Here is a 17,589-nt window from a genome sequence, read left to right as displayed (position 1 = left end):
AACTCTGCTATAAAATTCAGGAGACTCAGGCTTAGCATAGACACAGCAAACAAAACCCTGTTTGCAACTAGAAAAATGTTATAACTGATTTTCAGTCAGTTCCTTGCCAACATAATAAAAATCAAAATCTAAAAAGTAGATAAATTCAGTCATTATCAGTTTTAGGAGAGGTTAGCCACCAAGTTCCTATAACCTGCACACCTTGATACATTTAAAATAAAAGGCTGTATATACTAGCTTAACACATTAAGCAATATAGATTAGTGCTGTTGATGTAAATAAATGATTTCATGGCCTAAGTGCTAAAAATGATTTTAATGTACCACAGAAATTGTGCAGTTTTAGAGAAAAAAGCACATTTATGTACCTTTATAACAGCTTGCAAAGGTGTTGCTAATTGCCTGGTTTATCTACCTGTAAGTAGCTAAGGAAACGGAGAAGGCAATGGCACCCCACTCCGGTACTCTTGCCTGGAAAATCCCATGTACAGAGGAGCCTGGTAGGCTGCAGTCCATTGGGTCGCTAGGAGTCGGACACAACTGAGCGACTTCACTTTCACTTTTCACTTTCATGCATTGGAGAAGGAAATGGCAACCCACTCCAGTGTTCTTGCCAGGAGAATCCCAGGGACGGGGAAGCCTGGTGGGCTGCCGTCTATGGGGTCGCACAGAGTCAGACACGACTGAAGTGACTTAGCAGCAGCAGCAGCAGTTAAGGAAAACAGAGCTTACCTAGTTGTTTTGTTTGTTCATTTTTTGGTAAAGATACAAAGGTGTATGTTGAGCATGTGAAATGTGGCTAGTGTGACTGAAGAACTTTATTTGATTTTTAATAAAGTTAAATTTAAATAGCCATGTATGGCTAATGTCCTCCATATTGGACAGCATTACTGTTCTCATTCAGCCTGGCCTTGAGGATCTAGGTATCTCAGAGAGTGAGGTAGTATTAGGATTCTTTCTGCCCAGCCCCAAGGCTGAACCTACATATAGTGAAAGTGAAGTCGCTCAGTCGTGTCCAACTCTTTGTGACCCCATGGGCTGTAGCCCACCAGGCTTCTCCATCCATGGAATTTTCCAGGCATGAGTACTGGAGTGGCTGCCATTTCCTTCTCCTGGGGATCTTCCTGACCCAGGGATTGAACCCAGGTCTCCTGCATTGCGGGCAGACGCCTTACCATCTGAGCCACCAGGGAATCTCCCGAACCTACACATAGGCAATCCTCAAAGCCTCAGGGAGTTTCAACACTGAAACCTTTTTGCAAGCTGACTGGAAAAATCGTTCAGAGTCATCTTCAGGCATTACGTCATCCAAACGAAGGAAGCATAGCACAGTGACATTCAGAGAAAGAAGGGCCATTCGTCCTCTCTGCTTCCCCTTTGCACCTTTGAGCTGATCAAACCATCATTGCTTTCAAAGTTTGTGAAAAGACTCATGCAATTATGACTTTCAGACTGATTATGATAAAGGTCCAGTCACAGAATTCCTAGTCTCTTTTGCTTACTATTTTAGGTCAGTATCAACAGAGATTTGCCAGGCCAGTCTTTTCACACCTGCTATAAAAGGCTTCTCTGTGTGAGTAAAAGCTCTTGACTTTAATTCTGCTCATCAGGAGTCCCACGCTGCTCTGTGTAAGTTTTAACACAAAGTAGAGATGTGTACTTGTACTTTTAACAGTAGAACTTCTGGATGTTGTCCACGTTTGGGCATGACTGTCATGGAAGAGATGTCTAGATGAAGATATAACTGGGCAGATTTGTATGTGTAGAATACAATGAACCATGTGCCAATGTTGTTCTGTTTATTTTCTTTCAGGAAATCAAAGATGGCCGTGACGTTGCTTTGACAAACACTTCCTATTGTCTTGACAGTGGTCTCCCTGAAGAGTATTCTCAAAGGAATATTTGTCTCCCAGTATCTTTGTTGATGACTGTTATCATCTAGAAAATGCTTTTCATGTTTGGGAAATCAGCCACCCTTGTGCTTGACCTGCTCCGGGCAGCTGAATGAAAGTTCCTTCCAGTTGCTTCCAGAACTCTGTTGCCGAAAATGCTTCTGCTCGTTGGGTGAATGTTCATGAAGCCCTTTCCTGAACCAGTGTAGGAGGCTTTGGCCCCTTGGAGCCTATGACATGGAAGCTTTGGAAGTGGATGATATTAGCCCAGCCTTGGAAGTGACTGAGGATTTCTTTAATACTTTTGACAATAAGCTCGAAAAGGCTGTGCAGCAAGCGGAGGTTTATGGGATCCAAGAAGTCCCTGAACTGGTGGGGCGGGAGGTCCTCGGTAACATAGACAATGGTGCTATCAGAAATGTCACCTCCCTGGGCCAGGGTGGCGTGATCTGGGACCATTGTAAGACCAGACTCTTAGACACCAAAGTTCCAAATGTCTTCCCTGCCAAAGAACAGTTTATGGTCCAGAAGGGAACGACCCCAGATAATCTGTCCTGGATGGAACAAAAGGAAGCATCCACCTTTAATTTTTTCAACATCTGTCAGCGTCGGAGAGACAGGCCTCGTTCTGTGAATGACTTATTGGATGAGACCTCTACTTTTAAGCCTGGGCATGCTCGATCAAGGTCAGATATTACCCAGGTGGACTGGAGGGTGGTCCTCAAAACCATGCCTCTGCAGCAAGAAGTATCTCTTCAGGGTCCTCACTTTGCCAGGCCTTCTTTGCTGTTGTCCTCATCAAACAAGGTAGAAGATGCTCAAGGAAATACAGGTATGTCTTCATAGCTGACTGCCATTGAACAGTGGTTGATTTTGCTTTGTCTCTCTTGCATCTGCCTCATGGAAGTCTGCCTCTCCACTGTCCATGTCTGTCTTTGCCTACTTAAGCCCCTTCTTCCATTTACTTCCACACTTACCTTATCTGAAGTCTTCAGTCTTATTATTGTCCTAGGAGGTACTGAGGGAGAGGATAACTGTGGTTAATTCTCTTTCCTAATCTTGTTTGTTAGAATATTTCCATAACTAAGGCAGTACTTTCCTTTGACATTCCATGATACCACTTATTCACATCAATAGATGTTTATCAGGTCATAAACATCAGTCTTGTGCTATGAAGGCTTGTATGAAGTATGAAGACACAGTCCCTGCCCTAAAGAACTTCTCCTTAGGCTGAGGGGATCAGACACTCCCAAAGACTCAGACAGACACCCAGTGGTGAGAGAAAGTGGTGAGAGAAAGGCGATGCTCAACTCAAACACCTGGACGGGAACTTTTGTTTTACTTTATATTGTTGGGATTTTTTTTTAAAGAATGGGTGACACTGATTGTAAGAAGATAGAGGGAGGAGAGGATGCTTTGGGCTGGACTTGTCAGAAAAAGATAGTGAGACATCGTGGAACTTGAGCTGGACTTTGAAGGACACTATGTTGCAGAAAGAGAGTTGCAGTGGGAAGACACTTGGTCAGGATTATGGTGTGGTCAGAGGGACAGACAGAGGAGAGCGGGCTGACCCTCAAGGAGACCAAAGGATCTCATGATGATTGTGGGAGGAACAGTGTGAAAAGGTTGCTTAGGACCTCATGGTGTAGGCCCCAAGTTTCTTTTTCTCTTGTTTTATATGCATGCACACGTCCACATGGGTACGTACTCATGTACGTATGAACATGTGAACTTCCTCTTCTGTGAGACACGACAAACCATCTCTCTGTTTCTCTCAGTGTTTTTCTTGATGATAACCTCATTTATACAGGCTTTATACATGTATACATTTATACGGTAATCATTTATTACTAATGATTCTTCAACTACCTTGCATAACCTCTTAATTTGGATGCGTGAGTGCATGCTAGGTTGCTTCAGTTGTGTCCTACTCTTTGTGACCCCATGGGCTGTAGCCCTCCAGGATCCCCTGTCCATGGGATTCTCCAGACAAGAATATTGGAACAAGTTGCCCTGCCCTCCTCCAGGGGAGCTTCCTGACCCAGGGACGAAACACATCTCTTATGTTTCCTGCATTGGCTATGGGTTCTTTACTGCTAGCACCACCTTGGAAGCCCTAGTTTAGATGGCTTCTGCTCGGTTAAGTGGGGAGACTTTTTTTTGCACTTTGTTTCCGTTTTAGCATTACGCGTATTTATTTATCTAAGAATGAGAGTTTTGCCTTAGGCTCACGTACAAGTGGCTTCCCAGGTGGCTCAGTGGTAAAGAATCCACCTTCCAATGCAGAAGATGCGGGTTCTAGCCCTGGTTCAGGAAGATCCCCTGGAGGAGGAAATGGCAACCCACTTCAGTAGTCTTGCCTGGAAAATTCCATGGATGGAAGAGCCTCGAGGGCTGCAGTCTATGGGGTCACAAAAGAGTTGGACATGACTGAGGACTGAATACACACCCATGCTGTAAACAATTGTACTCATTGACTAGTAAGCAAGCTCAGTTCTTGTTTAGTTTCTTGGAGTGCACGTAGATTTTTTAAAAAATCACTAAGCCCCTGTAACCATTCTAAATCCCTGGCATAACCCAAGTTAGGACGTCATATCTACAGTTTTATTTTTCCTATCTCGTCTAGATTGTAAATGCAAAAACTGGCCTTCCTCAAGTTCTCTAAAGGAACCTAAAGAGAGAACCTTCCTTAGCTGCTCCCTTGAGGATATGATGGACCATGGTCTTTACTTTTTAATTCTCAATTTTAAAAAATTTGGGTATTATGTTGAAATATAAGAACTGAATGGTATTTCAAAAAGCAAACTGTAACAAATGGCCTTTGCAGGTACTGATGTTATCTCTCCTGGCCAGCTTTTGGGTATCCATGGAATACACATTCTGTCAGGAATTAATAAAGTTGGGAAATGACCTGCCAGGTTTCTGGCATCTTTTCTGTCTGGAACACTGTGGAGAACAGGAGATATAAATCTTGTTTGTGTTGCTCACTCGGTTGAGGGCAGTGGTAAGCAGGGCCCATTGGCTGCCCATTCTTGGGCTGGTGGGGAGGGTGCGTGGAGAAGAGTTAGATTCATGGCCAGTCACCGACTCTGCCAGCTGTAATTCTCACTGCATTTGGGAGTGGGTGGGGGAGTGTGTCAGCACCCAGGTACATCCTTGTCAAAATCAGCCAAGATCTTTGAGTGAACTTCGCTTTAAAATCTTTGAAAGTGGCCATCCAAACTGCAGCAGTTGTTCCTCCTGAAGGAGTATGGCCAAAGCCAAGGAAGGTGCTGTCTTGGCCAGAGCTGGAGCTGAGGACCCAGGAGGTTTGGGATGAGGCCAGGCCTCATTCTTGAGCCTCTGACTTACACATCCCACTGCCTGGGGAATCTCTGCTGGACTGTCCCACAGGCACTTGGAAGTTCAGTGTCCAGAAAAGAGCCCATCATCCTCACATCCTCCACTTCACCTGTTGTAAAAACTAAGGGTAATGAGAGGCTGAGGGCTCCGCAGAAGAAATAAACTTTAGTGAAGTGGGTTTCCATTGATGAGGGCAGCCTGGTTTTGTGTCCAGCCCTTATCTCTGTGTCTCTCCCTTACTTATGGGCTGTATTACTTTGTAGTCTTCTCCAGTTGATTTTTTACTCTCTTCTGGATCCTTCTCTGAGCTCATGTGAGTAGCTTAGAGACTTTCCAGAAGTGGGTTTCTCCTCAGCTGCCCCTTCCTCCTTTTTTGCCCACCCCCATCCCTTCCCTTTCCTTCGTAACAATACACCTGAGGGTCTTCTTTATTAGGTAGGGCCTCTGTGTCTTCCGCCTCATTTGGCAGTGACTAACTGGGCTTTTGAGCCTTACTGAGGATAAACATTGCTCTGGGTATAAAGCAACTCAGATTTTGGCATATTGAGGGCAGTGCATAGCTGAGGTATAGTAAGAGCTATTTGGCTAATGGACAAGCCTGTCTGAAGAAGGCCTTCTGGTCTGACAAGGTAGCGAGCCTATTAAAAAAATGACTCCCGGTCTAGACTGTTAAGAGTTTCAATCCCTGTTTCAGTATTTACTTGATGTGTAACATAGGGCAAGTTTCTTAACCTCTCTGAACCTTTATTTTTTTGGCCATAAAGCGTGGGATAATAGTATTTACCTCAGTATCTTGTGAGCATTAAAGGGGTTAAAAGATCTAAAGTGCTTCTCATAACCATGTTTGGCACATAGTAAACACTTAAGTCTTTCCTAGTGGCTCAGACAGTGAAGAATCTGCCTCCAATGCAGGAGACCTGGGTTCGATCCCTGGGTTGGGAAGATCCCCTGGAGAAGGTAACGGCAACCCACTACAGTATTCTTGCCTGGGAAATCACCTGGACAGAGGAGCCTGGTGGGCTACAGTCCATGGGGTCGCAAAGAGTCAGACAGGAGAGAGCGACTAACGCTTTCACTTTCAAACACTTAATAAATGTCTTAAACATTTAGTAATATTATTACTATTACAATTGAATTTGAAACTCATCCATGAGAATCAAAGTGATCCTGCCAGTCACTCCTGGTTTCTCCTGGCATAGTCAATTTCATAAAATGGCCTTACAATAAATATTTCTTCAATTGGCCTTCCTGCATTGTACTTTCTCATAGCTATTCACTGGTTCATTAATAAGAAATAGACCATCCCTTGTCTCATACTGACTTGCCATCAACAGTTTACTGTCTTCCACACCAGAGTTTATGGTCACTGAGGAAGGGATTGTTTCTTGTGCATTGTTTTATCCTCAGTACCTAATATAGGGCTCTGAACATAATATGTCTTCAGAACAAATTTTTACATGCAAGATGAACATAATTCTGATAGAAATAAAGCTGATAAATTAAGAACATCAACTTCTTTAGCGGGTTTATGCCTTTCTAGAAAAAGGACCACTCCACCCTCTTTTCCGAGAGCCTCGCCCGGTCATCTCATAGCATCTCATACCTTGCATGTCTTTTCTGTGAAGTTCTTTAGCAGCAGTGAAAAATGAAGATTTGCTTTCATCTCAAAGGCTGCCATGTACTCTCCTTGTGATAAGAGAGAATCAAACAGATATGGCTTATAAAATAGCCCCTCGTGTTGGAAGAATGGTGTCCTGGCCGTGGAGGAGTCTCCGGATACCATCTCAGACTTCAGGGTCACACAGTTACGGTTACGATTGCCCTTTGTAGAGGAATCTTCTGACTGCCGTTTGGGGAGCACAGAGCCTGGGGAGATAATTGTGGTTTGCCCTTTGCGCTTTCTGTAGTTGGCAGTCCTGTGAGGTAATTTTTTGCATCACTCTTCAACTTTTGCCTGTTCCCTCATAATGTTTCTTTATAGAAGACTATTGCTTTGGGTTTGAAGATCACTTCTTTACTAGGTTTTTGGTATATATGAGAGCAATATACACCAAACGGATCAATAGCCTCCTTGTTACCATCAAAGCCAACATTTAAGCACCTGGTGTGTTATCCTAAGGGTAAGTGAGAGAGCCCAGGTGGAGAGAGAAGGGAAAAAATAATAATAATACTTTGTTCACTGACTGTTTCAAGTGCTTTGCAGATAGTCACTTATTTAATTCATTTTTATTGACTCCATTTTAAGGATGAGGAAACTGAGGCACAGAGAGCTTTAGTAATGTGCTTACAGTCCCCCTACTAGTAACAAATGGATCCTCAATTTGAACCTGGCACTCCATCTTCAGAGTCCATGCTCTTAACCATGAAGCTAGACCTGAACCCCTACTTTGGAAGCTAGTAGTTCTATCCCCAGAACCCTCCACTCTGGAAGCTGTGTTGGCAATCAGTCCCTGTTGGGGTAAAGGGTAGGAAGTGGTATGGAAGAAACAGACCTGGATAGTGTTCATTAACTAAGATTAATCCCTTGGGGAATCACTGGTTAGGAAAAACTGAGACACACCAAAGCAGTCTAGCTAAGCAAGGTTTGTTTCCTGCTTTAACACATTTACTACATGGACAGTTGCAGAGCTGGTCACAGTCCTTTAGGGGACCAGTGAGTCTGCAGAAGGAAGACTGCAGCTTTGCTCTTCACAACCTTGAATGTTAGCCATGCAGAAAAGCACAAGGGAACTGAACCCCTGGTTTGTGACCATGGAAAGAGGGCTTCAGAGTTCTGCCCCATCTCCGCTGCCTTTCTCAGTCTTACTTAGAAGCCTGTGAATGCATTCTTGAGATTCCATTGCCTCACGCAGAGGCAAACCTAAGATAGACTGTGCTAAGTGCTAAGTGAACAAAGGGTCCTGCCAGTGGGTCCTACAAGGTGGGTGGAGTATAGCTTGAATCCAACCTAGTTAAGAATGTCTGTATTATCTGAGGATGGAATTATCGTGTCCAAAGGATGAGGTCATAAACTGATGGAAAGGGAGACAGCAACAGTTCTTTTTTATCCCCCAGCTTTATCGAGGTGTAATTGACAAAATTGTAAGATATTTTAGGTGTCGTCATGGTTTGATACACACATACACTACAGAAGCACGTATCCATCTGTTAAGTGACACATCCATCACCTTACATCACAGGCACTTGTTTCTAAAGAACCTCAGGGTGAAAGTGAAAGTGCTAGTCGTTCAGTGGAGTCCAACTCTTTGGACCCCATGGACTGTACCTGCCAAGCCCCTCTGTCCATGGGATTTCCCAGGCAAGAATACTGGAGTGGGTAGCCATTCCCTTCTCCAGGAGATCTTCCCAATCCAGGGATCGAACCCAGGTCTTCTGCACTGCAGGCACATTCTTTACCACTGAGCTACCTCAGAGTAGGTGGTGGAGCCCAAAGCTTCCCCAGGGCCAGCCTTTCCTCCTGCCATCCCAGGGTCTGCGTTGCCCGGGGCAGCTGTAGCAAGGTGTGACTGGGAGCCAGTCCTGAGTAGAGGCCCTGCTTCCACCACCAGAATGGCTCCTTTTTAGTCCTAGCACTATAGTAATCTTCATTCTATACAGACATGCTCCCAACTAGTATCTGCTTTAACCTGTTACCCCTTTGCATGACTATCATCCTATTTTGTTTACTGAGTTAATGGTACAGCTGTAGGCAGCAGGGAATTTTCCTTGGGATAAAGAAGATGAGGATGTAATACTGTAGGATTACAATCCAAATATAAAAATATATTAAGGTAAGAACATGAAAAGTCATAGGAACATGTGGACACTGGAATGTTATCAATATGAAAATTAGGTGTACACACACACACACACACACACTTATTGCTCTAAATATATACACATAGTAGAGGAAGGGGAGGCTTTATGGAAAGAACACTCATCTAGGGCCTGCAAACATTTTATCCCACCTCTGTTCCTAACTCGCCACGGAAGTTTGGAAAAATCACTTGTCTGTTGCCTTTGGTTTATAAACCTAGTAAAGCAGGTTAAATTGTCTTTATAATCTTTTCCAGCTCTAAAACAATTCTAAGATGTAGTTGAACTGACCTCGACTCATGGCTGTGTGGGAGCTAATTACTGTAGTCAGATCAGTGATGGAAAGTCATGGTGGAAATAAAGGCATGGCTGTAATTATTTTACACAGAAGGATTTCTGTGTGCCTTGTGACTCTACTTCTGGATGAACTGCTGTTGCAGGTTTTAAAATAAAAAAGTGTAAAAGAAATCCTTGGCCTTAGCTGTGGAGCTCTGAAACCCGAATCTGACTGGTACCTCCCTCCTAGCTGTGTTCATGTTTTCATCTGCTTGGCAAGCGTAGTGGTCAGCTGGGCTTTTGGTTCCTTCAGTCTCACTCTCTGGTGACCTAGTACCATTCCTCTGCTTGTGTTTCTTGTGCTGAGATCTTCAGGAGAAGATCTCAACAGAAATTTTATGTAGGGGTGGAAAAACCATGGCAGTATGGTTTCTTTATCCTGAGTTCTGTGTTATTCCATTTCAATTCCCCTTTCTCCCATCTTTCACTTGAGAAAAAAAAAAAAAAAGGCCAAATTTGGCCTTCCACTAAATTGACTGCTTTTTCAGTTGTGATTTTTCTCAGAAGCCTTGGAGCCAATAGAAGTGGGAATATTCCTGTGGGCTTAGAACAAGTGAAGTCACCAGGACATGGGCTCTTGCTGACTCTATGATTCACCCTTCAGCACCATTAGTCAGTGCAAAGAAGTTGCTAAAATAGGTCACAGAAAGTTGATTTTATATGGTTGTATAGTTTCCATTGGTTATATTTTTCGGAAACCTAACATGCCTCACTGCCAACTGGCGTCCTAATTCCTAACAAATCTATATGGGAACTCTGAAAATGAAGTGTCTTTGACTCTCCTTGTGGTTGTTTTGTTAATGCATTTTATCTTTCTTGGCTAAGGAGGACTATAGTTACTAATTTTACAAACGTCTAGAGTTACCTTCTTAAAACACAGATCTTTTCATGCTACTCTGTTCTTAAAAATGAATCATGGTTCCCCATTCTTTACAAAAATCAAGTGTAAATTTTCTAAAGCATCCAGATAATCTTTCTAAGTTTATCACCTGCACCTTTTCTTCCCCACCTAGTGATAAAGATCTCTGGTGTTATTTGCTCAGTCATGTCTGACTCTTTGCGACCCCGTAGACTATAGCCTGCCAGGCTCCTCTGTCCATGGGATTTTCCAGGCAAGAATAGTGGAGTGGGTTGCCATTTCCTTCTCCAGGGGATATTCCCAACCCAGAGATCGAACCTGGATCTCCTGCATTGCAGGCGGATTCTTTACCATCTGAGCCACCAGGAAAGCCCCTCCTTCCTCCATCTGGGTGCTAATGTTGAATGTGCCTTGTGTCTTCAACCAACTTAGTATTTGCTCATGATGTCTTTTCACCCAGAAGACCTTCCCAGCCTTCTTCACTTTTCACAATCCTCCATTATCTTTCAAGGATCAGTTCAAATGCCACATCCTCTCTGAGACCTTTCCATCTTTTTCTGTTTTTTTAAATTGAAGTATAGATGACTTACAATATTGCATTAACTTCTGGTGTACAATGTAGTGATACACTGTTTTTATACATGTACTCTATATAAAGCTATTATAAAATATTGCCATATTTCCTGTACTGTGCATTATATTCTTGTAACTTATTTTTTTTATATCTGCTAGTTTATACCTCCCTTCACCTATCTTTCTCCTTTCCTGACCTCTTTCCTCTCTAATAACAACTAGTTTGTTCTCTATCTGTGTTTTTTAATTACAATTATGTTTTTTCTTTTATTTCATGTTTCCACAGCACATTTTATCCTGCTATGCATTATAGGTAATTGCTTGACCATTCACCTTTCACACTAGGTTGGCAGTTCTTTGACACAGTGAATTGTAGACAACTTTCTATCATATCAGGTATGAGCCTATGAGGCTGTTTGGCTGAATTCTGTGTGTTGGTACTTGGAAGATCAGGATGCACAGGGTTTTTTTTTGTTTCCAGAATGAAAATGACCTGCCCTCTCTTTCAGTTTTCCTTACCTAAAGCTTGAGTCAAGTTGAATAAAGTTTGTTATTATAAATACTGTCAGTAAGAGCTATCATTTAGTGAGTTAACTTTATGCCCAGACCTGTGCTAAGAAGTATTCATCTGTTATCTCATTTAATATTAATAATAATTTAATATGTTAGATAATATTGTCCTGATTGTACAAAGGAGAAAGTGGAGGCTTAGAAAAGGTAATCTCACCCAAGGCCATCAGGCTATAAGTGGAGAAGCTCCAGGCCCACTCTGGAGGCTACACGTAACCACGCTGTAAAACTGCCTGTCAAGTCTGAGGAAGCGTAGGACTCATTCCCTTCACCGCAAATAAAACACAGTGTGATCTAGATTGAAAATCTGGAGGTTAGCATTCCACCCTCAACTTGCACACTTTGTGGTGTACCCTTGGCCAAGTCATTTTGTTTCCTGGAACCTCATTCCAAATCTGTTAAATCAGTTAAAATGCTTTTAGAAGCAAGTAATAGAATACTCAACTCAGTAAAAGTGGCATAAATAGTGAGGCCATTTATCATTTTATTTTTTCATTTAACAGATAGCTATTGGACATAGTGCATATCAAGTAGGCGGTAAATACTTCATGTTTCCACAGCACATTTTATCCTGCTATGCATTATAGGTAATTGCTTGACCATTCACCTCTGGTGGCCCCAGAGTCATCAAAGATCCAGGTACTTTTCATCTTTTTTCTCTGTTGTCCTCAGTATATTGGTGGTGTCTCTTCTTTCCCTCATTGATGCAAGATGGCTGCATTAGCCCCAAAGATATGTATCAGCAGCCAAAGTCAGGAAGGGAAAAAGCAGGGCACCTTGTCTGGGTCTTTTCTCAGAGGTCCCCAAGAGCACCCCATCAGCAGTCAGAACTGGGATACTGGTCCCTAAAGCAACCTCTGGCAAAGGAAAATGGGGTTACCAATTGTTTTAAACAAACCATTCAGTGGGGGCGGGGAGAAGCCATCTCCACACCTACACACAATTAGGGTTCTCTTGATAAAGAAGGGGGAGACACTTGACAGAGTAGCTGGGTACCTGACAGGTTCTGCCTCCGGTAGGGCTGGGCTGGAGAGATTTCTAGTCCCTTCTGCCTCTGTGTTTCTGTGGTTCAGTGTTACCCAAAGATAGAGCACTTATCTTAAAATCTGGTGGCCTAAGTATGGGAGATTCTTTTATACTTAATTCCTATAGATTAATGAAACAGAATGAGAAGCTCACCATGGCAGACAGTGAGCATCATGTGCAAGCTGATGTTTGGAAATGTTTTCTGGGTAAAAAAAAGTTCATAAACACTAGAGATTATCCTTGTTAGAGAAGACAGAAAACCTCTGAATTTAAGAGGTTGAGTCTGTGATCTTCTGGTCAGGTTCACACCCAAAGAGTGAAATTGACCAGGTCTGTGTTGACTTGTATGCTATCACTGTTGCTCACAGCACAAAGAACTTAGATGGAGAAGATCCCTAGCTGTGTAACTAATGCCTATGTAGCCAGATATAATACAAATTTGTTTCTTCTAGAGCCTACACAGATAGTATGTCCTTTCCCCTACGTTTATGAAGGGAAAACAAACGGGATGTTCTCTTTCACCAACAAAGAAAGATCCCGAAGTAGCTCATCACTTGAGCTTAGTTCATTTCTCCCAGAATAAGTTTGTTAATGACCATCCGTGAGCACTGCAGTGGCCAGCACTGTGTACCATATATAAAATGTCCAGGACCCAGCCCCTCTTTGATTCCTGTAGATCATTCTCTTCATGGTCTTTTCTGTGGGCATTTGTGGCAGTGTCATAGTTGACGTGCATCCTGTTAAATTCACTTCCCTCACGTGACTCTAATGAGAACAAAGACCCAAAACCAGTTAACTTCTCCCTAGTTTCTGGCTTAAACACTGTCAGATACTAGAATATGAAACAAATAGACTTGGAAAGCAAAGAGACTTGATTGATCTAGAATGTCAGAGAAGTCTTCATTGAGGAAAGGAAACTGTTCCAGCTGAGCATTGAAGGTTGAGCACTTTGCAGAGGTACGGATGAACACAGCCTATGTAGGGGGTGGTCAGAGGCTAAGCCAGAACAGGACTCATAATGGACTACCAGATTATGGAGGACCTTCAAAGACAGACCGAGAGAATTAGCATGGTATGTTGGGAAAAAAGCACTTGAAAATTTCTTGAGAATCAAGATTGAAAGGATATGGACTTTCTGGTGATCCAGTTGTAGAGACTCTGAGCTTCCACTGCAGGGGACATGGGCTTGATCCTTGGTGGGGGAACTAAGATCCTGCATGCCACTCTTGTCCTCTCTCCCTCCCTTTGCACACTCCACTCCTGGGGAGAAATAACTTCCAGGCAGCTTTAGGAGAAGACACAGGCGTGTATCACTCAGCCTCTGCAGGAAATACTGATTCTGGCCTGTTCCTCTCGATGTGCTTTGCCACCCATCAGTCCTGTGTGGGCAGCCCCCTGGAAAGGAAAGTCTATACTGAGTGATCTAGTGATCCACTGGATCCAGTGATCCAGTGTTGCTGGTGACTCACAGGTAAGTCTGTGTAATTCTGGGGTTCTGTTCATGGCTACACCCCTAACCTGTAACCTCCAGCTGGCTCATGTTTGGATTGCTATGAGTCTGACTATCCTCTATCAATCTCAGTTGGTTTGCAACTTGAGTGAAGAAGAGAGATGCTATTTACTGGGTCACCTCAGGCCCTAAGAGTATGGAAGGATTGGTAGATGGGGTAGAGATGAGAAAACTCTGCCAGTCATCATGATGTGAAGTGATGGGACTCAAATTAGGATGACTGTGGCAAAAGAGAAAGTGAGACTTTTCTCTTTTGTGAAAAGTGAAAGTGAAAAGAGAAAGTGACTTTTCCCAGCACTGGCTGCGTAAAAGAAAGTGACTTTTCTCTTTTGTGAAAAGAGAAGGAACGGCTGTCCTTGGGCTGTGAACTCTTGATAGAATCTGTCTGACTCATTTAGCGTTTCCACAGATCCCAGCATAGTCCTTTGTGCGTGCATCCAGCAAGTGCTTATGGAGCCAGTGCTGCTAATATGGGGGTGAGAGGGACATCCAGGTCCCTGTCTTCAAGGAGCAGCAGTTCTTTGAAAGAAATAAAAGAAGGTCGTAAGATAAGAGACAGAGGGGCCCTTTAGCTGAGGTGCTGAGGGGCGGTGGCCTCACTGAGGATGGCACCTTTGAGGTGAAAAGCTGAGGAGATGAAGATGTCAGTGGAGCTGGGGGGAAGTGTTCCAGAGAGAGGACACAGCAGCTCCAGAGTCGTCGAGGCCAGAAAGCACTCAGCTCGTTCAAAAAACACAGGAGGCTTTTGGCTGGAGTTAGAGAAGAAATGTGAGATGGTGCGAGGTGAGGTCAGAGCAGTAGTCAGAGGCCAGACTGTGCAGGACAGAAAGCAGAGACGTTGGAAGCATCTAGAATCTGGAGGAAGGAGACAGTTGAGGTGTAGGAGGTGCAGTGCAAGTGAGTACTTTGGAATAGACACAACACACTTTGGGATATTAGAAGACAAGAGGAGAAGAGATCCATAGAGGGGTAATTTTCAGGTGTAATAGAGGAAGAGATTCTGAAGAAGAGGGAGATACCAACTTCAGAGTGGAGGTGGAAGGGCTAGCTTTTCCTGGTCTTTTGAGACCAGAAGCTGAAGTAGGAAACAGATCGATTGAATTCTTGAGATGTGTCAGGCATCATTCTGAGAGTTACTGATCTCTTCTTCATAATAATACAATGAGGTAGATACTATTATGCATGCATGCTAAGTCGCTTCAGTCATGTCTGACTCTTTGCAACCCTATGGATTGTAGCCCACCAGGCATTATAGCCCTTCCCAGCCCCCCATGGGATTCTCCAGGCAAGGGTATTGGGAGTGGGTTGCCACGCCCTCTTCCAGGGGATGTTCCTGACCCAGGGATCACACCCACATCTCTTACGTCTCCTGCAGGAGGATTCTTTAGCAGGCGGATTCTTTACCACTAGCACCACCTGGGAAGCCCAGGTGCTCTTATAGCCCCATTTTAAAGATGATAAAACTGAGACTTGGGTTAAGTCATTTGTCCAGGGTTACCCAGACAGTTAGGACAGAATTATGATATAAACTTCGGCCGGTTGGCTTAAGCACCTGTGGTCTTAACCAATGTGCTCTCTTACACTTGTATAGTACATTGGTTAGTGTAATGTTGAAGTGAAGCCAAGTAAAATATATATAAAGGCCCTCCCTCTGGTGCACATAGAAAGAGATGGTAGAATTTGGAGTTTGAAAGACTAAAGAAGGTGTGGAAAAATTGTTCTGGGATTGTGTTTGAGATCCATGAAATGAATAAAAGAATGAATTGTCAGGATTAAAGCAATAAAAGAAGTTGAACATGAATTTATGTTTGACCAGCGCTCTGGTCTGAATATTTGCATCCCCCAAAATTCATATGTTAAACTTCTGGCCCCAGAAGTGACGGAATTAGGAGGGGGCTTTGCAGTGTGCTTATTAGGATGTGAGGGTGGGGCCCGCTTTTCACATTTATTCGTCTTGTTATATGAACTTAAATGTTTCCTTTTAAATTTGCCTAGATAATTTTGGAATACTGTCAGCACATAGGCTTTTGAGTTCTTTGAAAACATTAAAATGTTGCTCTTTGTCTTTCATTCTAAACTATTGCCTGATCTTTGGGAGTCCTATTCTTAGGACTTCATTCCTTGTCTTGACTCAGGCCATTCAGACTTTCTTGGTAAACTAAATGTTTACCTAAATGTTTCATTAACTGTGATCTGGGACATTCATTTTAAAAAAAACATGGTGGTTTTTTAAAAACAAAATTGCATAAAGTGATCAAAATGGAAGCACGTTTTGTTTAATTACATATGGTAATATATGTGAATAAGTCTCGCTATTATTTATATTATTATTACATATATATATATGATGTCTAAAAGCTTAATATCAGATACTCTACAGTCTGGGAAGAAGGATTGTGAGTGCTGGGATGTGGAGGCAGAAACCTTTTTTTACCTTTCTTATTGATTTTCTTGGAATAGTTTTTATATAATTTAATACATATTTGATGAGTGTGAAATAGTATCTGAAATATGAGTCGCCAAGGTGGTATAGCCATAGGGCCTTGTGGCTTCAGGGGAGGACAGCTGTGTTCAACTAAAGGGGACAAGGAAAGGCCTCGGGAAGAAGTGAGATTTTATACTAGCTCTTACATATGAGGAAAACGTGGACAAGAAGAGATTCAAGGAAATCTAGGCTGGGGGGAACAGTGAGAGAGAATCCATGGTTGGGAGGGGCCAGTAGTAAAAGTCACAGCAGGTCCCCTGGCTGGAGTGTGGTTAGTGGAGGAGAGTGGCTGTGGAAGCGTGTGGAAGGCTCCTGGAGAAATTCATAACAGAGGGATCAGGCTAACATCATCTGACCCTCCTAATCAATCTCCACATCCCTACAAGCAGGACAACCACCTGTAGCATATTCTCACAAAAAAGAAGAGCATCTACCTGGACCTTGAGATCTGTATAGCAGTTGACAGTAAACCTAGGAAACAGGAGCATTTGAACAATACCCTGAGGATACATTCAGCCAAATCCAGGCTGTGCAAAATTCTACAGGACAAAGGAACGAATTTCTTCAATAAATTATTGCTGTTCAGTTGCTAAGTTGTGTCCTGTAGCCTGCCAGGCTCCTCTGTTCATGGGATTTCCCAGGCAAGAATACTGGAGTAGGTTGCCATTTCCTCCTCCAGGGATATTCCCCACCCAGTGATTGAACCTGCATCTCCTGCATTGGCAGGAAGATTCTTTACTTCTGAGCCACTAGAGAAGCCCAAAATATATGCCATGACAAAGAGGGAGAAAGAGGGAATTGTTACAGATTAAAAGAGACTTAAAAGACCTATCACAACTGTATGGATCACAAACAAGCTGTGGAAAATTCTTAAAGAGAGGGGAATTCCAGACCACCTTACCTGCCTCCTGAGAAACCTGTATGCAGGTCAAGAAGCAAGAGTTAGAACCAGACATGGAACAATGGACTGGTTCAAAACTGGAAAGGACTTTGTGAAGGCTGTATATTGTCACCCTACTTATTTAACTTCTATACAGAGTACATCATGCAAAATGCCAGCCTGGATGAAGCACAAGCTGGAATCAAGATTTCTGGGAGAAATACCAATAACCTCAGATATGCAGATGACACCACCCTTATGGCAGAAAGCGAAGAGAAACTAAAGAGCCTCTTGATGAAGGTGAAAGAGGAGAGTGAAAAAG

At 43.1% G+C, this 17,589-nt stretch overlaps 1 protein-coding gene across 2 annotated transcripts in view; it reads left to right on the top strand.

The window, feature by feature from the left end:
• Positions 1-17,589, top strand: part of PLEKHM3 (pleckstrin homology domain containing M3) — a 223,268-nt gene that overhangs the window by 27,654 nt on the left and 178,025 nt on the right. For both annotated transcript variants that reach the window (XM_024975644.2, NM_001206217.1), the window contains exon 2: positions 1,813-2,723. In XM_024975644.2, coding sequence (XP_024831412.1) covers positions 2,129-2,723 — 595 coding nt within the window. In that variant the 5' untranslated portion in view covers positions 1,813-2,128. The remainder of the gene's footprint in view (positions 1-1,812; positions 2,724-17,589) is intronic.

This window comes from Bos taurus, chromosome 2, assembly GCF_002263795.3.
Source record: "Bos taurus isolate L1 Dominette 01449 registration number 42190680 breed Hereford chromosome 2, ARS-UCD2.0, whole genome shotgun sequence".
Taxonomy (NCBI): Eukaryota; Metazoa; Chordata; class Mammalia; order Artiodactyla; family Bovidae; genus Bos; species Bos taurus.
The sequence above is the reverse complement of the archived record's forward strand: the minus strand, read 5'-3'. Positions and strand labels throughout refer to the sequence as shown.